Consider the following 22624-nt stretch of genomic DNA (forward strand, 5'->3'; position numbering starts at 1 on the left):
TCCATTTTGAAAATATTCTTTAACTAATTTCCTGATTATTTTCATGTGTTTGTGAAGAATATCGTGTTTTCAATAATAAAGTAAGTTTAATATAATTTTTAATAGAAAATAGCTAGGTAAGCAATTATTCTAGTAAATTTTATTTTTCATGTCAATACAGTATCTTATTAGCGCATATGTACTTCCAAAAGTTGCTATCCCCTGATTCGGCAGTGCCAAAGCAGGAGCCCGTCTCTGGAATGCGAAAATTTACACAAACGCAATAAGTATTAGCCGATGCGACTTTTTGTCGGCCGACCGACTTTCGTTTCGGTATTCGACATTTTTGCGATGACATTCCAGTGCTACCGTTTTGATTAAGCGCGATTGTTTTTTTTTACAATAGAAGGTCATTTTATGGCATAACTAGTGGTTTTGTTTGTTTAATTTGAGTGTAACAATGAAAATGTCTTTAGTCGTAAGATGGTGCAACCATTGTTCCGTCGCCAATAACAATTTCAAAGAGAAATAAATATATTTTTCAATTGCATATTCGCATTTCTTAATATAGTTTATTGTCGTTTATTTTTATTATATTTTTCGTGGATGCATGTGTTGTTTTTTTGTTATTTTTTATTAAATTTACTATATGTTTCATTGCAGTATGCGTTGTGCTTTTGTATGTCGTGTGGTCTCTGTAGGTGTATGTGTCTCGTTAGTGTACTTTTTATTATGATTTTTTTCTGAATTCATATTGTTTTATGTATTAAATAAATATATTTACTTGGCAATTGCACAAAAAATATATATTTTTTTTTCATATAAAACAGGATGTCTTAGATACATATAACTTTTTTCAGTCACAATCCATGTCTAGTAATCGTGCTATAAATATTTTTATAAAGAGCGCATTTGACAGCCGATCACGTTTTAGTTTTTTTAATTATTAAAATCGATGACAGCTAATCGGGAAACAAATGCACTGATGCTTAATTAACTGTCGACACAAATGTTGACATGATATCGTGTAATAAATAAACATAATTTAGGAATACAGATTAGTATGAAAATCATTGAAAATTGTAATTATATACTAAAGCCTTCTTATTCTAAACCATTAAAGTTTCGTTCCCATATATTTTCATTTAAAAGATACTAGAATACTGCATTAATAAATTGTATTTATAATTTGACATTATAAATATTTCTTGCAGATTATTAAGATTTCAAATTTGGAACGGTTGGTCAAGGTTGTAAAGAATTTTTGAAATGTTCTAAAATCACTATTTAATGAATAAGATCAACTTAGGTTTTGAAAATAGTGGCGATGAGCAAAAACGTAATAGAGAATTAATAATTGCGAATGTGCAGGATTAAGTACAGACAGTATAACCTAATGTATACTTCAAATGTAAGTTGTTATATCATAATGTTCTAAAGCCATAATTGTTTGTTTAATGAGAGGAGAACACTCTCAATAAGCGACATTTATTGTTTATTTAGAATTTCGAATAGAATCGGTTATAAACTAAGTGTTATTCCCTGTTGTATAAATAAGCAACCGATAAACGGCCGCTGCCAAAAATGATTCAACAAATTCGATGATATCTTAGAAAACAAATGACTAACGTTTTTTATCGATGCGTGGCAGTTATTGAATAAAGAATTCTTCTTTTAGTTTAACCCATTAAATATATACATTTAAAATAATTTAATTTCACCCGACGAAAGATAAAATCAATATAAAAAGTTAACGTATAATCAGATAATATCGTATTGTTTCATTCGGGAAATGTAATTAAATAAAATTAAAAAATTATATTCAATCGTTTCTGCGAACCGTACAGTTGACGAATTGAATTTTGATGAGTGACAGCCGGCCGGCTCATTATCATTTTGCCATCGCCGCCATCTTGCGTTAAAGCATTTACGATTGTTTATAATTTATTTGTTGATACTTATATTTAATACTTTTAACTGCATATTTTTTTATTCCAATATAGCAGCAGTGTCAGCGCAGTGGCACCAGCGTGAAACTCACACCCCTGAGGTCGTAGGTTCGATCCCGGCGGTGCACCAATAAATTTTATATCTATGTGCGCCATTTAAAATTCGTGAGGAAACTGGCTTGCGTTAGACCCAAACAGTCAACGTGTGGCAGGCAAAGGAGGCCGATCACCTACTTGCCTATAAGATTGACAAATACTCATGAAACAGATGCAGAAATCTGACGTCAAGAACTAAAAAGGTTGTAGCGCCACTGATTTACGTGTTAATTTATGTAGTATAATAATACACAGTTAATGATAGCATGAAGATAAAGTCGTTAATGAATCTTTGCATGAATTTGCAAATTCATATAACAAATATATGGTTTGGAAGCATGTTGAAACCAACTGAGTCTACAAGGAGCTAGCTTTATTGGGGAGCATTCTCGAACTTGCATTGTTAATTACATAATAACGATCGGACTTTGGAGTTAACTAAAGAGTAGCTTTTGTTAATAATATATATTTTCTGGGCTAAAGTATATTTAGGTTGAAGTACATCCGTACGAGGCCTTATTGTTTTATGCTTAGACATTAGGGCAAATTATTAATGCAGTTTGTAACGCGCAAAACGCTACATATTTTGTTTCGCAAACATTTGCGTTACATAATTGGCATGCATATTGTTATAACATAGTCTTCATATACATGAAAAACTCTCTCAATCTTAGAATTATCACACACCTGAGGACACATTTTGCAGTGATACTTCCGCGCATGTGCATGCAAGGGCTGTAATTTTGTAGGCCCTTTTCCTAGGGGTTGTGGGACTACAAGAAGACCGCTCCCCGTATTCGTGCCCCCCACGGGAGAAGACGAAGATGACCCTGAAAATTAAGGTATATGTGTTTTAATGTTACATCAATTGTCATACTGTTATACTTAAAGTGCTTACTTGTTTTGTTTTTAAAATAAAGTAAAAAAAGTATCCACGCTCTTAGATGATGACCCATTAAGATGTAAGACCAACCTTATACATTTCAGCAGTAAATCATAACTTATAGATTTATTCACAACACAAAAGCGTTTTACTAAGCTTAAATTAAAATAAAAGTTATACATTTCAACTGTTGACCTTATCGCTTAGCGATCGCATCCAAGACCCTTTAGTTATAAGAATAAGTTTTTTTACTATTGTACAGCAGCTAAACGGTATGATACAACTTAATACTTTTGAATATCAACAACTAAGTACAGCGAGGACATGTTACCAGCATTATAGGTATGTCTCAGGGACCAAACTTTTTAAATTTCTATTAATTTTATATTTATCTATTTTTAATTATTATTAAGGTTAAGAATATTGTATATTTGTGTGTTTGAAATAAATAATTATCTTAAAGTCACGGTAAGGTAACATATTGATCTGTAAGGCTAGTCAATTTTCTTAATCGTTTTTAATTTGGCCAGTATGTAGGAAGGCTGGCAAACGTTATTGAAATAATTTAATATAAGGTGAATCCTACCTGATCGTCCAGGCCCCAACCCAGTTCCGTACAGCATCTGGCTCATAGACTGGTGATGTCCCAATCTGTCATCAGTCTTCTGGTGTACAGTTCCGTCACCTGTCGTCATTTTGGCCTGGAATAGGAGGAAAATAAGGTTACGTGGGAAGCATTTGCACACATGTTATAAATAAATAAATATTGAACAATAAAACGTAGAATCAGGATGTCTGTCGAACTTGTCATTTATTAAATAATATATTTATTGCTTCAAATTACTTTAATTTAGTTTATAGGTCAATCAAGCAAGGCCTATAGATAGGCCTTGCTAAACAGATGAAAGCGATAGGAAGACAAGATATCCAGCAGATTTCGGACGTTTTACACTAACGGACTGAGTGGGTTACAAATAAGACTAAGCATTACGTAAATGTAGGAACCGAATATATTAGAAAAAAAAAACGCAAACTATACGTTAAATCAAGTATTCCATTACATCAAAATCAAGGTTTTATCTGTTGTTACACTAGAACATCACTCAGCACCAAAGTAAACGTCGAACATTTTGCAAAACTATGTCAAAATTATCTTTGTCTAGAAACATCTTTCCCGTAAACTATTCAATAAACGATTTTGTATTTGACCACAAATCTTATATTTTTACGTCATAAATGTATTTATTTATTTATTTATTTATTTATTTATTTACACTTCGTTACACTACAAAATAAAAATAAAAATTAACATAATTAAATCAAAAGGAGGGCAACTGGCGGCCTTATCGCTTACGAGCGATCTCTTCCAGGCAACCACTGTGAGTAAAGAAAAAAAATAAATGTATTAAATAAGATAGGCAAGTAGTGCAAAATACATGTAATACACAGTTATTAAACAAAACTAAACAGGAATAAAATATTAAAGATACATTAAAGAGTAAAAAGACACATAAATCACGATAATTTAAGATAAGTCTCACGTCAGTTAGTAGTTAGTAAGAAAGTTCGGGATACGATGTGGACAGGTAATGTTTGTACAGAAGAAATTTAAAGGAGGATAAAGAAGGAGCTAAGCGAATAGGGACGGGAAGTGAATTCCATAGCCTAACTGCGGAGACCTTAAAGGAATCGCCAAGAAAGGAGGAGTTATGAGATGGGATTTCAAGGGTATAATTTTCGGAAGAGCGTAAGCTATAGTTATGGGCTCCCAAAAAATTGAAATCATTTTTGAGATAGGAAGGAGTTTTAGGGTTGAACAGGATGGAATATAGGAGATGAAGAACATGAGCATCGCGTCGCTGACGAATTGGCAACCAGCCTAGCCGCTTACGGAACGCAGAGATATGATCGTACTTTCTTAGACCGAATATAAATCTGATACAGAAATTTTGGAGACGATCCAGTCTATTTAGCAATTCCTCGTTAAGATCGGAGGAGCAGGAATCGGCGTAGTCCAGTAAAGGCAGGAGGAGAGATTGCGCCAGTGAGGTTTTGGTACTAAAAGGAAGAAAATTACTAAGACGTCGAAGGATACTGGAGGCACCGTATAATTATAGAGGATATATACAATTAAACTAAAATTACAAATAATATCAATTATTTTAGCGCGACTTCGTGTTATTATTGATTAGTCGTCAAACGACGGACCAGGTTTACGTTAAATTACAAAATGTTTAGAATCATGAGACTTGTTCGACTTCATCACCTGTATTTGACTTTCATTGTTTCTATACATAGACGCTAATTTGTTCTCAATTACATGTCCCAGGTCCTATATCTGGGATTATTTCCTTTTCGAACTACAGCCCCGCGGCTTCTGTTTATAACATCAATATAGTTTAAAGAATATAGGTTTAGGTAAGAGCATCTCCCGATTTTTAGAGAAACTAAAGTCTTAGAAGTCCTATCAATTTTTTTACTATATTTGGTTTTGAATCGTTTCGCGTCCAATTAGTTTAGGTTCGGCCCTTTAGCAACTGTCCCGGTGAGTTGCCTCTGGGCCACTCTCCATATTAAGTTCGGGCAGTGCTCGTGCATGTACGAATTCCTTTCAGTAATTTTGAGACTGTTTATAAATAATTGTATTGAGATAGCTCTCAATGTAATGTATAACTTTTAATAATTTTTATTCGTTTTAGAACTTTTTACTCGTTCTTACAATCAAATTACATACATAAATAATAACATAACACCTACATAATATCAATTAACTGTAGGTATAAGTAATGTATATTTATTTATTAACACTTCGTTACACTACAATAGAAAAAAAAATGAACATTATTAAATCAAAAGGAGGGCAACTGGCGGCCTTACGCTTTCGAGCGATCTCTTCCAGGCAATAACTGTAAGTAAAGATAGATATAAGATAAAAATAATAAATAAAAATGTATTAAATTACATAAGATAGGCAAGTATTGCAAAATACATGTTATACACAGTTATTAAGACAAAACTAATCATGAACAAAAAAAAAAAGATGATACATTAAAAATAAAAAGTAAAAAATAAAAAGACACATAAATATATGTATATGTATACTGTACAGACTATTTATAGTAAAAATACTTTCTAAAAATTTGGTTTTACGGAAGCTACACAAACATAACCCTTCGGAGTCAAAGAGCGATGATCAATAACGATCAGTTACAAAGTTAAATGAAACCCCTTTATCCCAAAACTAATATTTTACATAAGAACAATTGTAATTTAGTGTGACCACGTCGCGACAAACCGTGCGTTATTAATGCATCTCGGACGTCCGTTAAGTTATTAGATGGTCACCCTAACACTGGTTTGATTTATCGGGGACCTGCCTTAAATTGGTCAAGTGGTGGTCTTCACCAGAAGAGCTTTTTTGTTCTCTCTCTTTCTGACCTCTTGAGAAAAGTTGTAAACGCGACAAAACACTGATATGGTTCTGGAATTTTGTATTTGTTCAATTTGGTCATATTGTATTAATTAATGATAAAGACTTTACACATTAATTATTAGGATTTGAATCAATATCGATAAAGATTTTATTGAATAATAATACGCTTTGATATATATATATGTATATATAAGTAGAAGTTATATGTATTTTAACTTATTACTATAAGTTAAAACACATATAACTTTCGATATTCAAAGTTGAATTATGTGCTGAACGTACTATAACACTATAATATACAGTCAACAATAGTAAATCATGTAAACAAACCACAATACCGGTGGAACTACAAATTAATTTATCAAAGATAACGCCCAAAACGGTCCCAGAATTTAATTTAACTGATCGAACCTTTAGTTTGTGGGAAATGGGTTGACCTGACCATTTCCTTGAAACCCATTGTCATACATTACATATAACCTTAATTGTAATGGACTTATTAAGTTAAACAGAATTTAATTAGAAATTTTAAAGAAGACAGTAACAATATAACAAAGCGTATAGTTTATATATAAGGCTTCGATTGTTTTAATATATTTTACTTTCATACACAACGGCTCGGTGTCAATTACGATTATATTTGGTAAGGAGAAGTTAAAGCCTCTATTTCGTCCAATTTAGGTGAATAAACGAGATGTTTCAGTTGGAAAGATGCCGTTGACGATGTCTTGCGCGATCACCGCGTGGCTGAATGGGAAGCGGCAAAAGGTGGTGTTCTCTTGTATCAGAAGCCGAAACTTATTTTGATTGGTTGCGCCAGCGGAGTCGGTAAATATTACTTAATTTGTAGTTTTCGTATAAGTGATTGTGAATGACACTGTTATCGTATACAATATTCTTTTTTATGTATCAGTCTTAATTAGAAACGAAAACAAATAAGTGTAAATATTATTTTATCAAATAAGTAAATGTTCTCTTTGCACCTAACATTGTACATCCAATATACGAAAACTTTAAAAAGATTGAAGTCGTAAAAGAAAAATATCGTGTCAACGTCCGTGGAATCTTTTAAAAAGCGCCATCTATCGTTCTTAATAGCAAATTTTGACATAAACTGCGCACGTAACCAACTTGTTTTTCTGACCCACTTTTGCATTTTCGGGTTAAGGGAACCTGGTTTATGTGTGAATAAAATACAGTTAGTGTCTTACTATCTTCTAATATATATACATTCTATGATTAGGTAGATTTTAGTTTACCTAAATAAATTATCTATATTCGTTAACATTGCGTTTGTTGGTTTTTGCTTGAGCGAGAAAAATTCTCCTACTTTCAAAAAGCGTCGCAACATACACGCCGATATGATAATTTTCTAGGTACTTGATGTGGATTGTAAGGGTTTTCAATTACATGAAATATAATTACCAAATCAATAATTTTGGATCTGTAACAGTAACTTTAAAATGATCAAGCAAAAAGTTTTTTTAAAAATGGAATGTTATTTTAGAACAATTTCACCATTTCACAAAAACACATGTTTTGCAGTGACTTTTGTATTGTGGTTTTTGATTGGTGTATGCTTTATTTTATCACATTAACGTTTAATATTATTTAAGTATTTCAATGTTACGGCCCAAGCTCAAGTTTGGGAGTGTCTTATAATATATGAATCTAACCCCGGGGGGCCAATTGTTTGACAAAGAGTCTCATTTGCAATCTGTCGCTCTCAGGAGCCGCCCTACACGGCTCACACTTCATTTTCTATGCATTTTATGCTCCTCATTTTAAAGGAATCTTTCAGTATACAAACTAAATCATAGCTGATATATACAAAACCTGACCCTAAGATATCCAATTTAATCACGAATATTCTATTCGTATCGCAGTGCTATTAGTTATTAAGCTAGTCTACACATATTATGTATGTATATAGATTGGCCTCAGTTTTCGCACTAAGATGCCCATTTGATGCTGCGTTAAGTCCTGGTTGATTAAGCCAGTCTAGATTCTTCCAGAAAATCCCATTATCCTTCGCAGGAGCAACCTCACTAAAAATTCGTTGGAAAGCCGCAGCCATACAATCCAACATATCACATCTACATTAACATATTAAAAAAAAAACTAAATACTAGAAAATAAAGCTAATTACTATGTAAAAACCAATATCTTTCAGTCCGAGTAAGTCATGCCAACATAAAAAAAATCTACTGTGCCTTTGTCTCTACCGTTTCTACAGTGACTCGCTCACCTCATAGCCTTGTTTGATGGTCATAGCACCCCGTGGTCGTGACCACGCGGCGTAATCCAAACCATCTTTCTGTTGGCAGTGCTGTTGGACAAATAATCCATTTACAGAGGTATGTTCTACCAAATATTTTGAATTCAATATCCGTTAATCAAACCTCAATGTATGGCAATGAATAACTGCATATAAAAAGAAATCAGTTTAATTGTCAAAAAGGCAATCATCACAGAGTGTATATTACTTAAGAGAATGAGGCGAAAGAGTTTAGTCAAAATACTGCATATCTAGTGTTTGTTAATAAGGATATTATAGAAGGTTAGTTATTTTAATATCGAATTGAATGAAGTTAAAACGTAGTCAACAATTGACAAATTATACGTGAAATGTACTTTTAAAATACATACTCGGCTTATAGCAGTGTGTGGCTCTTTATTGAACAGAGGTCCCGAGATCGCTTCCCAGATAAACCAAAAATGTATATGGAATGCCTTTAATGTCTTATGTATCTCTTATTAACTAATAGAAAAAAGAAAAGTGTTTTAATATTATTAATAATGTTATTTTGTCCGATTTTTTATATAATAGAAACTAGACCCACTTATATTCAAAAGCTAAAGAAAATAAGCTCGCGCAGATTTCTTATGCTCCAGTTAAATATTTGAATGAATATGCATTTTTAATATTCTCATACATTAGAATATTAAGTTATAGTAAATAACTCGGCCGAGTGAAATAAATTAAAATTAAAAAAATATATGTTTCGTCTCTCATTTGATTTAAGTTTAGGATGTAACCTAAAACAAGCTAATCACGAAGAAAATTGCTATTCCAAATACTTATGAAATAATTTTTTTTTCTATCAAAACGGATTATATAATATGAAATTTAAAGCTTGATATGGAAAATTTAAGTAAAGAAGCTCCTTTTAGAAACATGCTTGTTGTTTGACTTATAAAATAAACTCATTTTCAAATAAAAACGTGCACCTAAGGAAATCACGTTCTAGGATCGATATCAGTTAATTAATTTGAATTATTTGTCTGTTTATCTTAATCGTTAAATTAATGCGCTTGAAGTGAATTCTAGGAATTTATTTCAAACAATAATAAGTCGTCGTCATCAATAAAGGCAAGATTTTTTTTAAATTATGATTCAAATTGAAAATTACCGAATAAGTGTTAGTGCATGTTAGACTTAAGTGTTAAACAGCGGTAAGTGAAAAATTAGAGCACAAGAACAGAGTGTCTACTCTTTAATACAGACTGTAGGTAGCGTTATTTGACACTTTCTTATGTTAAATATCCTTATGAGTAAATTAGGTTAGATTAAATTTACTTATTGTTACAAATGCAAATCTAATCACGAGTGACCTCCTCTTGCCGAATTCACAGCCTCCTTTATCAAATTTTCAATCCCAATACTGAATTATAATATCGCAATAATATTAAACAATTGTTGTCTATTTAAAATTTCTTTCAACGCAATTTAACCAGCTTTAAAGGCTTAGTGCGTCTGGCGAAGGATAAAGAAAGAACAATAATTTCATATTATTGAGAATCTAATGCCTTCTGCGTTATATCATACAGAATATAGAGAAAAACGATTTTATATCCATGACCCGGCTAACATATAAAATGTTGGTCCTAAACCCGGCCCTCCCTATCTAAGATATAGGGTTAGAAAGAGATCACATTGACGTACGTGTGTGTAGGTGTGCAAGTCGCGGAAAATGTGTAGAGTCGACTGTATTGTTTTTTGTATAACTGTAATATAGTTTTAGTAAGTGTAAGTGTAATATGTTATGTATTAAGAGTATGTGTGATTGAATTAAATTATTGCGAACAGCTGTTATAAAAGGTAATTTTCGTTGGAGTGGATTGCATTAAACAACTCAGACTAGTAATAAAAATAGTACCTATATATAAACAATATAGAAGCTAAAGTTTATTTATCAAACAATAATTGGAAAACTCTATATTGTCTCAACAACAGACTTAGCAGTATTGCAATCATTTTATTATTAAAAAGAATATAAACATCAAGACGTCTCCACAACTTTTATGTTCTCAAGAAAAACCCACGACGCTAGAATTTTTCTTAAAGTCCCATGTGTGCAGCATGTGTATGTGTGCCGTGTGCATGTGTGGGGATAGTAAAATATTATTCTGTGGAGTCTAGAAATAACATTGTATGGATAATCAATAACGGAACATTTTTATGAGCGAACCTGAGTTTTGGGGCAGGTTGTGGCTTCGAAGTTTAAATTGGTACAATTCTTCACGAAAATTATCCGAACATTCTCGAACGAATCGCCTAGTTTAATCACACTTACACTTAAATTGACTCGGAAAAATATGAGTGTGGGTGTTTTACGTAAACAGCTGAACTTATTATGACGAATGTTTTTAGATTTATAGCGACCTATCTGTGATCGATCTCAATGCATCCACATAACCTTTACAATTTGAGGATGTGACTATAACACATCAGTCACCGTCAGACCCAGAGCCGCCCTAACCAATCATTAATATTTGTGGGGTGAATAGACTTAATTTCAAGACTTAAAAGAATCTTCTCTTTTTGTACCATTGTAAATTTTCCAAATAAGTATCGAAGTAACTACAATGTACTGTGAAACGTTTCCGTAATCCTGAAAAACACTGGATCCAGGTTTAGCTATTAAAATGGCTTAAAGGACTCTACACAATTTGTTACTGGAAACCGTTTACGAAATCATCGTTTAGAACATACCGGTTATATTGATCAAAATCAAAGGTCCCGGCTGAATTCTATTGTATTAGGTACTTAATAACAACGTTATCGGCTTTTACGACTATCTGTTTTTAAGACCAAATATTAGTAGTCCCTTCGATGTCGTTATAACAGATTATGACTGTATTTATAAATAAATGAATATGTCTTTCTTATTATCAAGGAATACAAGGAGTAATTGTAGTAGAATACAATTAGAAATTTTAAGTAGATATAATTAGGTAAAGCAGATTATGAATAGTATTAATTGTATTGAATACTAGCGGACCCGACAGTTGTTGTCCTGTCTTAACTATGAATATTGATACGAATGGGTATAATTAATTAAAAATGCTTTATGATATGCAACATTCTTTGTTTTTCTGGCGCATATATAAATAGTTTTGTTGGTATTCCGACTTGGGAACAGGCGACATATAACAGGTCATGTGAAAAACATGGATTTTCAAGATAAATGCCACATACAATTAGCGACTGTAATTATTATATGTATTTAAAAAATGCTATCGTACCAAAAGTCATGATTACTTAATATGGTGGTTAAGTATTTTTGAATTTTCTAATTTTTCACGCACGTTTCTTAATTTTTTATTTCATAGGAACCTTCTCCTGACAATAACAAACACAACCAAAAAAGAATTAGCAAAATCGAAGCAGCCGTTCACGCGTGATGCCGTGACCAAGGTAAATAGGGATACATTTTTATATATATCGTGTATAGATATTATGATAAAACTATCATCATCCAAAAAATTTCTTCTTCTCAAAATTTGAAGCCGCCACGCATGGATTTTAATTATTTTTTAATAGTTAACATAAATTTCGGCTATACAGAATACTATGAGCCATGCTAGGCCAGTTACTTTACCGTGTAACACATCTCTGTAGTTATAAGTTTGAACCCCGGCTTGGTAATTGACTTTCTGTCTATTTGTGCATTTAACACTCGCTCGTACGGTGAAGGAACATCCTGTGGATACCAACATGCTTTATACCCAAAGAGGTTGAGCATTCACAGAAAGATGATCACCTACTTGCTAATATAACAAAGGCGGTGGAAAGTTAATTCAATTTTAATTAGTTAAAGTTGTGTTTCGTATTATTAATACATTAGAAGAATGTATGTAATTTTAATTTGGGTTTTACGACTGAAAAAGTTGACGGCGTGTGTCAGAAGGCTGATTTAGCTATTGAATTAACAAATGAAACATATACAGATATCTGAAGCCTAGACCTAAAACGGTTGTAGCGCCACGTAATGTATTTTACTTACGACAATAATTCAATTAAAGCCTAAGAAGTGCTGATTATTTAAAGTTGTTGATTTTGGAAAAAAAATTATTTACGATAAAACTTTTATAATATTACTGTACCACAAAGAACGGTTCAGTGGCCGTTGATACACAAACTTATACTAGAATAATAAGTCCTTAGTACATACTTCGTTACAATATCTTCTCACCAGGAAGAAAGGTACACAATATTATCAGCCGTAAGGGTTTGGAGAAATTCTATTAGTTTGGGAACAAAGAGAGGTTAGACTGATGCTAATACCTTGCCTCACGATAGTTCTCAAAAACGCACTAAACACTCACTATACAATTCTAAATAGTGGACGTAACTATTATCAATTATAATTTCCAAAAGTATATATCAAAATAAAAATATGTCTGACGTAAGCCGAGTAAATCTCAACAATAAACCAACAAATATATGTGACGGTCGGCCGAGAAAAAATATTTGGGATCACCCTAATCAAAAATTATTAAATTGAAATTATGTATTTCGAACAATTACCTTGCCGTTTTGTATTCTATAGTTTATGGAAATGCAAAGTTAAAAAAGGTAATAAAAGAGAAAATTGCACTACATCACCCTATATCTTTTGGCGAGAAGATTTGAGGCGCCAGATTACGAAACATATCCCACTTTAGAAAGGTTCAATAATTTGTATATATAAATACCAATATGTATATACATTAATATATACATACAGCTAAGGATGGACAATTCCGGTAGAAAAATATCAGATAAATCCTATGCCTGCATAGTATCGTGTTTTTTCGAAGGCAACAGATAAAGAAGTAGAAATAAGTGAGAAAATAATATAATTAATGAGTAATTATAAAATTTTAAAGCAAAACAAAAGGAATAGAAACATGTTACATTCCAAAAATGCTTTACGTTTTCGTTCATGGAATGCCTTAAAATGGTGGCCAGTAATGATCTTTTTGACGTTTAAGTTATCATCCCCTATTTCGTAAATCGTTAAAGTCCGTCCCATGAACGTCACTAGAGATAGTCTGGATTTGACATTGATGAATTTGTCCACATTACAGTTGGCACCCCGACTATGACTGCAATGGAGAGTCTCAAGGTATTTTTAACGATTGAATGGATAAAGTTGTTTAAGGCATATCACACCATACATTGTGCTTGACATGTTATAAGTATTTTTATTATACTTAATTGAATAAAACAATTCAGAATAGAAAGATTTTACAGGAATGTACAACACTTATCTATAAATACTAGTGTTAAAAGTAAATTAACCTGTCAATAAAACAAGCATTTTATATTTGTAAATCAATTGCTTATTTAAGCGTGTATTATATGTATTATGTTTACGGACGTTGTCAATATATTATGTTGTCATTTAATACATTTCAATATGATTATCTTGCATGTATTTCAAATCGGGCAATGTTTTAATTCTATAGTATAAATATAAGTACATTATTTGAAAACTTTTGCTTACGCGGAAGAGAATAGAACAATAATCGAATTTTATAATTCGAGATAGAATCGTGTGTGACAGTGACGTTGACAGATTCCCGGGGGATTACCGCGTCCGGGCGGGGATTACCCGTGTCCCAGGGATAAGCGGATACCAGCTATTGCATCTAATGATTGAATACTTAAGATTTAAATTATATTAAAATGCGTCGTGTGTAAATTTCATTGTTCAAGTCTATTGCGATACTGTAATTAAAGTTATAACTTATAAAGCTCTACATTATGTATTCATTTACTAAGTAATTATACTATCTACTACATTTACTATTAAATTAAAACTGTACTTATAAAACTTTGTTATTTTTAACTATATTATGTATATTGAGTAGTTTAAAGTTTGGTATTGTATTTTTTCAAATGTTCATATTATTTATGTTTGGATTGTCTTGAAGACACTGGTAGCAGTTCATTCAGAACCTTGTCTCCATTTATCATATTGTATTTTTTCTTCTATATTGCTATGTAAATAAAGTGTCATTATTATTATTTATATAGTCCAACGAACAACGTCTTCTTAATCTGGCCGCGATGTCTGGGAGATGAATTTAAAAAAAGTCTAATTCTAACTCTTCTTTAGGGTGTGAATCAGCGGTAAAATCACGAAGAGTGAGGCGACTTAAGAATTATGAAAACTATAGAACATAAGGTTAAAGAAAATTTAAAAAATAAGATATTTTTGTAAAATAATTGAGCATATTTGTATCTTAGACGTCCGGTATTACAGTAACAATAAAATAATAACAAGTTTTAGTACCTAACTGATCCTATATATGAAATCAAACTATCTACACATTACTATGAAAAATATTAAAAATGCAGTATTTTAATACGCCTTCAAACACAGACTTGCAATAATATATATGCGGTAACCGGTACATCATCATCAACTACAAATTTATTGTCTTACTATAATTAATTCAGACATCGATCCTAGGATGCAAGAATATCAATAGTTTCTGCCCAAATTCTCCTTTTCACCAAAAAGAGAAAAACCTACCTTTTCGTTAGTGATACAATATAGTTTTCCCTGTATCAATTAGCCATTGGCCGTGAATAGACGCTGAAATTAACGTGATGAGTCGCTCTGTCGGTCTGTCTGTTCTAAGATGGATGGTGTGAGGGGCAGCTGTGTAAGGCGAATTCTCGTTTGTTTAAAATTCGTAGTTTAGTTATTAGGTTAGCACAATGTAAAGTACAATTTACGATAAAAAGAAACGCATTCCTAATTTGAAATTATATAATTTTGCGGCGTCTTTTTAAACTTGTTTCATCGTAATACAAACTTTTAAAATAAAAGTGTAATAATAAGCTTAGATGGAATGAACTAATTTTGTATGAGAAGCAGTATCACTTTGAACCTCATTCATAAATATGTATGATTGTAAAAACTTGTAGCACCTATGCCCAGACTAACCTTCCATCTCTCTATATATTTCGTATATTAGAAAGCGTACAAAGAGCACTTGTTTATAAAGCAAATATTTATTACCTTATTTAACTACAGTAAAATAACTATCAAATCGTGTTTACACTGTTAACAAAAGTCAGTATAGTTGTCAAATCGGTGAAATTATACTTTTTATATGAATATTAGAACACATTCACCGTAGCAAGTCCGCACCTAAATATAATTATTAGGTAGCGTTTTCCGAACAATTTGCGATTGTATCATTCCGCTAACTTAATGATGGTGCAAGACATTTGTTTAGTGTTCCTGTCAAAACATTGTTCTCGTTATTTTCTTTATATTCTTTGTCTTATATATATTGACTACTTTATTTATAATATATACAATATTTTATTGATAACTTCATCTCATGTAATTTCAGGCTTAAGTCATCAGTAGGTACTATATGGATATTGAAAAAAAAATATTACCAAAGCTTCGCGAACATCAGGCAGAAAATAATAAATGACTCAAACATAAGAAGTCTTTCCTTTCTTAAATATTTAAGTTCCTATATGTGACCCCAGAGCTGGTGCTTTCTTCGCTCAACGAATAAGTATGCAATACAGGGAGGAAATGCTGCCAACATTAATGGTACACTGCCAAATTTTTTATGTACTATATTTTCAGAATTAAATACAGATTAATACTATTCCAGTAATTAATATAAGTAATAATCGAATATTAAAGGAGTTTTAGTAGTCTTTGAAGTCAACATTATGAAATCTTTAAGGATTTTTTATTAACTTCCCTAAACCGCTTGACTAGTCAAGTACTATTAAAAATCTTAACAACATCTAAATCTTTTTAATTCGTATTGTTGAAAACACGATGACAATCCGACAAAAAACTAAGAAAGAAACACAAAAGATGTAGCGGTAAGTTCTATTGAATATAATCAAATGAAGTTACCTTGAGGTGTAGTTGGATTTAAAAGTGTTAATACTTTTATCTTATATAATTTCGTTTTTTAAGTAAGTTTCGTTAAGTATATGTAATAATTCTTGCTATATATAAGACAAGCCATGGAATAGAAAGCTCGAGTGTGTTGTTGGCCATTAAAGGGTTGTTAAATTTCCATTGACAATGCAATAAGCATAATAATAAAACTTATATATGTAAAGTAATACAAAAACTTAAGTTGAGATGATGATAGAAAAGAAGCAATAGCAAAATGATAAGAAGATGTGAGATTGATATTTAAAAGATAGCGGGTCCAATGTAGATTCGAACCGCTAGATAACGCCACAATTATTAGAAGAAGAAAAACATTCGGCACATTTAATTTAAATTTGGTGTGTAAGCCAAACAGCAATAAATACTGTTTATTTTATATTATATATAGATATATTCTAACTACTTAAAAGTAAAAATATCTTATTTCAACAATCCTTTACCAATCTATATGATTTCTGACTATTGCTATTAATGTAGAAACGCTATCATTAAAGCAATATATCAAATTTTGCATTAGCCTTACGAAATAGGATACATTGATGAATATGCATCCCATTAATTTATTAATAAATCGGAAGTGCCCCACCTTTTGTAGTTGCAGCAATATGTATTGCTTAATGGTTTAATGCATATTTCAATATAACTTTAAAACATTCAGTCACAAGATATAATGCGCGTTTAGGAGGTATAAGTTCTTTGAATTGAAAATTGTTATCCGCCTTGACGTTTCACAAGATTACAGTATCTAATAAAATTATTAATTAATTGTAGCCAGAGTTCTGTTAGAATTAAAAATTAAAAGAACCTTAGGCCAATAATATTCTCCGAACGACTTTGCTTATCAGAGACTATTTAAAATTTTGAAAGTACACTTCAAAAGGTGTAATACCTTTTGAAATGTAGGTATATAAAGGTAAGTACTAAGTAGCCTTTCATCAATATAAACTATAGCTGGTTTAAGCAAGTATCAAAAATGTCTAATCCATTTAACCCTTACTCACCCCTGCTATAAGAAGGTAATACAATAAGATTTACGTCCCCAATAATAAGTCGTTAGACTATATCATACTACCGTACATCAAAATATTGTATACGATGATAATTTATCGGTTAATATTTTTAATTTTTTATTAACATGTCTTCGTGTCTTTGTATTTTGTTTTAAAACCGTGGGGTCACACGTAAAAAATGTTGGTTAAAAAAATGATTTATTCGATAACATTTTTATAAACGTGAAACGTTCATATATACTTTATGTTATATTTAATAAATAAAGTATATTCTATTGACATATTGAAAGAAAATTTGGTCTCTGACGCATTAATTCTAATAAAAGCCTGGAAGCATTTCCTTCCCAAATTGTAAAGTAAGCTGTGGGAGAAAACTTAAGCCCTGAACTTGTTCAGTAGGTTACGTGCTTATGTTTCTTTATAATTTTTTTATTTTCCCAAATAACGTGGCACTAGGTGAAAGACAACTGTATTATACGTAAGAATAATGATAATATATAAACCGCGTTTTTTCTTGATCTCAAAAGAAAGTCGACAAAAAGTAATCTTTAAAATCAGAGTCTTACGGACGTGCTATAAAAGTATATAGGACATCACCCAACGGACTCCAAGTTTTGCGAAGGTGAAGAACGAAGCAATAAAATGACGAAACTATTTTATTGTACTAGAACGCTGTTAGGGTATAGATTTTAGTTTGCGCACGTCTTTTCATGTAGATATAAAATAGGAAATAAATCATGTATTATTATAAGAAGGTTTCCTACGCAATTTTCGAACTAATAATATTTCTGTTACTGGATAATATTAAGTGTCTCACTCTTTCTTGTATCCTTTGTTCTTTACATGACAATATAACTATTTAATTAATCTGCATCCAAATTGCTAATCTCTTTACAATATAAAACATAGTGCCAGCATTTATAACTTGAAAACGGATGGCCGAATTTTATTTTGTTGGTTCCGATAGGATAATAAGTATTAAATAGTAATTAATATCATATGTAGTAACGAATATCGTGACCTTGAAATGGAGGTGGGTGCGCCATATATGGGTAAGACGTGATGGACCCGAAGGCGCCTTGAATAGAGACCTGGCCAGAACAACTCGCCTGACGAGATGGACAACGAAACATGCAGGCTGCAAATGGATTGAAGGACAAATCACGTTGTCTATGGTTTCAAGTACCGCAGAACGTTGTAATTTAAGTTCACCGGTTGATGTGTTTGTTGATATTGAACTTAATAATATTAAAATCATAAATATGAATCGACGACTGATAAACTTACAATTGTTTTTTTCTGTGCCTGTAATATCAAGAGCGTGGTATAAAGCAAGAGAAATTTTAGCAAACAGCTACTTCGTTTCTGAATAGGCCATACAGGAAAGTGATAACATAAAACAATAGGACACAGCGCATTATCGTTTACAATAAACAAGGAAATTAGAACGCTAGGGTGTCCGCGATTAATCCACCAAATTAGACTTGTCCCGGCCAAAATCGATTAGGGGCCGAAACTTGGGGCAATTCGCAACGACTACGTCTCAGCCAAGATAAACACGCTGGGCTTTTTTTCGCTACGGCAAAGACATTAACCAAGGATGCCCGGTGACCACAAGTTCGGCGCTGGGCGGACTAGGATTTGGAGAAATTATCTTACAGCCAGAGACAAATACGATGAGTACTAAATATTGTTATTCCGATGAAATTATCTTGGTTATTTATATATACTATGTTGAATAAGAATAATTTAATTATAGACAAGTTATATTAATATTTTAATTAAATAATCTAATAGTAATGCGATTCTTATAATAAAAATCTAGCCTTCTTGTTGAAGACTTCTCTGTCAATGATACAAATCTTCTGAGATAATGTTTTTTTATGAAACATTAAATTTTATAAAAAAAGAAGTATGTAAATGTCATATTTGATATACTAGAATAAACCATATCTGGCCTAAGATTTATCCGTAGATATCGTAAAAGCTAGCCACAATAGTCAGTGTCATTAGACCGCACGAAGAGGGCGTCATTACGGCGATGAGTAGAGCATCCATTAATCTTCCCAGACCGGTCTCCCGACTGTCAAAATTGTGGACACCGTGGATGTGTGATCGAGCCATTGTTACTTCTTGGACAAACCAAATGGTTAATATACTTTGTTTTAAAGTTAATTTAACTGAGTGAAATGGTTTTGTTACTGAATACAATGTTTTATTATTTTAAATACCAGGTAACTGAAATATATATAAACTTCTACTTCCAAGTACTAATTTAATAGTACTATAGGTAATTTTCGTAGTATTGTTACACGGTATATGAGATTGAACATAATTGATTATACCTGAAAAATCAACCAGAATAGTCAGAAATATACCTATTCATCTAAATAATTGACCGTAGAATTAGAAGTGTATAGCATTTTCACAAATTTCCTTTTTTACAGTAACAATTGTTTCGCCGGGAATCGAATCTTAAGCATGCTAAATGTCGGCGGTTATTTAAGTTATAGATGACTTAAACTTAGTAAGACACAATACAAATGCCCGCAGGACTTTTGCGTGTACTGCATCTGCCTTGGAAACAATTAAACTAATATAAAAGATAATAAATGCTTATTAAATCAAGCGTACAATTTTTTTTTCAAGCGTACAACGCTTCCACATTCATTGATGATTAAGTATGTAATTTGTTTGAGGGCTGATACATTTTGGTAAGATAAAACGTAGTGCATATAATACAAAGGGTTGAAGAACAAAGCTTTTGTATGAACGATTAATTCTTATTCAAATATACTCAAGGGAGAAATCGATTTTGACGTTTGGTAATTAAGACGTTAAATATAATTGTTAAATTTTTAATCGATTCGTGACGGTTGACTGATTGCTATTAATCTTGTGTGTGAATTTGAATCTTTTTGTAGTCAACACAATATTTTCTATAGTTTCTTTCGTAGCCGATAAAAGTGCTGTTTGCTTTGTATTCTACGAAAGTCTTAGTAATACAGGGATTTCTCAAAGTACTTCAATTGGAAAAGCGGGGGACGTATAGAGTTCTGTCCCACTAATGTAGCTAAGGACATATTTCTGCGTCTGTTTTATGACAACCAACCTTGTGCCTATATTTTGCTTTAGTATGAGACGTTTCGCCTTTCTTAAAGATAAAGACACTACAACCTTTTTAGGTCTGGGCCTCAGATTTCTATATCTGTTTCATGATCATATAATAATCGAATAGGCCAGTAGGTGATCAGCTTTCTGTGCCTGACGCACGCCGTCGACTTTATGGGCAAGCCGGTTTCCTCACAATGCTTTCCTTCACCGTTCGAGCTAATGTTAAATGCGCACATAGAAAAAAAATCCATTGGCGTACAGACGTGGATCGAACCTACGACCGTAGGGATGAGAGTCACTAGGCCAACACTGCTGCTACTTTCGCCTTTCTTACGAAGATTTCTATTCGGGCACACGAAAACACGTTGGGGCTCAGCTGTGGTTCGATGATACGACCTTTGTGTCAATCGTTAGTATTAATATCTAGTGTAACTTCTTATATAGTTTGGATAATTAAAAGTGACAAAGGGCTGACAATAACCTATCTATTTTAAGAAATATAACGGCGAAAATTAAATTCGACTCACATCCCCACATCTACAGTTTTTAGGATACAATACTTGTACTTGATTGTGTATTAATGTTAAATCGCACAATACTTCCCTAAGAAAGGCGTTTTTTTAACTCATCAAAATATCGTTACATCAGAACAATGACTGTATTGGCAATTTTTTTCGCGTAACTCAGTCAACATTGAGCTATGTATGCGGTATTGTTAGTAAGTGTGAAGGGCCGGTTCACATGTTATTTATTGATTCTTCGTACGAAGGGTGAAAAAATCACCAATCTTGCTTCCTGTAAGAAGACAAGATAAAAATTTTAAGCATAACTTTTGTTTTATTCTTACTCCAAGAATTCATGTAATGGTAAGATACTGAAACGAATGATAGCGCCTAGCTTGACACGACGTCAAAAATGTATAAAATTTTGATATACGGGAGTTGATTCTCACACGTAGATTGTTGGCATCTGACTAAGTAAAGATCATACTTCCGCGTTTGACGCCAATAGTCGTAGGACGTTACGTTGCGCTTAGTATGAATCGGAATGTCAATTTTGATATATGGAAGTTTCACGCTTTCAAGTCTTTACTCTGACGCTTTCCTAAGTCATGTCGGTGTCATGATATTTCGTCGTAATAGCCATTGTTTATTGTGTACATAAAAGAAGGATCTATTTTTACATACCCTGGATTCGAATATACGACTTGTGAAACATACGTGAATAGGAAGTTAGGTTATAGGTTATTGGACCTATGTATATGTATGTCCGCAATTTAATCCGATACCACCTGTTTTATTTAAATAACGTATGGAGACGTTATTTCTTTGCAAATTTTCAAATTTTCTAAATAAAAATTATATAAACATTGAAACTTATGCTTAAATGCACCATTTTAAAGTAGAAATATAATGTAAATAGAATACTGTGCGATAGACGCCTTCACCGGCGGTCAATTTTTAGAAATAAAAATATATAAGTAGAAAAGAATGCCCGTGATGTTCCGATTCCTCGGTATCATAAACATACTTTGTTTATTAACACGCGTATATCAGAGAAATAACTGTACTGATTCACGCGAGATTCGAAAGTTGTCAATCAATCAGAATCTGTATGATGAAGTTAAGAATTTTAACTAATTAATCTTCTGGCATAAATTGTTTATGGAAGACACAATGCTCCACACAAAAAGCCACTGGAACTCTGCTATAATCCATGCGGTGCGCATTGGTGCGCTAGTTTTTCGTACAAACATTTGAACCGTTTTCCTTGACATTCGAAGTAAATAAAATACTCGTAGAGTAACTGTATACAGATCAGTTAAGTCCATACTTTTCGTTAGCTGTCTACAAAATGTAGCAAAAAAGTATTATGCAAAATTTGATAGTAGGATATTTTTTATGTTTAACCGTTTCTTAGGCAATAAAAACTGATATTCAGAA

The 22624-nt window shown here is 32.2% G+C and overlaps 1 protein-coding gene across 2 annotated transcripts in view; it reads right to left on the reverse strand.

Moving 5' to 3' along the window:
* LOC123715412 (zinc finger protein rotund-like) overlaps positions 1-22624 on the reverse strand; it is a 79232-nt gene that overhangs the window by 51825 nt on the left and 4783 nt on the right. The window contains exons 3-5 of one of the 2 annotated variants that reach the window (XM_045670404.1): positions 8589-8669; positions 3494-3608; positions 2712-2854 (exon numbers count right to left, since the gene is read on the reverse strand). In XM_045670404.1, the coding sequence (XP_045526360.1) occupies positions 2712-2854; positions 3494-3608; positions 8589-8669 (339 nt within the window). The remainder of the gene's footprint in view (positions 1-2711; positions 2855-3493; positions 3609-8588; positions 8670-22624) is intronic. The other variant, XM_045670406.1, reaches the window with a different exon arrangement.

The sequence above is a fragment of the Pieris brassicae genome, chromosome 10 (assembly GCF_905147105.1).
Source record: "Pieris brassicae chromosome 10, ilPieBrab1.1, whole genome shotgun sequence".
NCBI lineage: Eukaryota > Metazoa > Arthropoda > Insecta > Lepidoptera > Pieridae > Pieris > Pieris brassicae.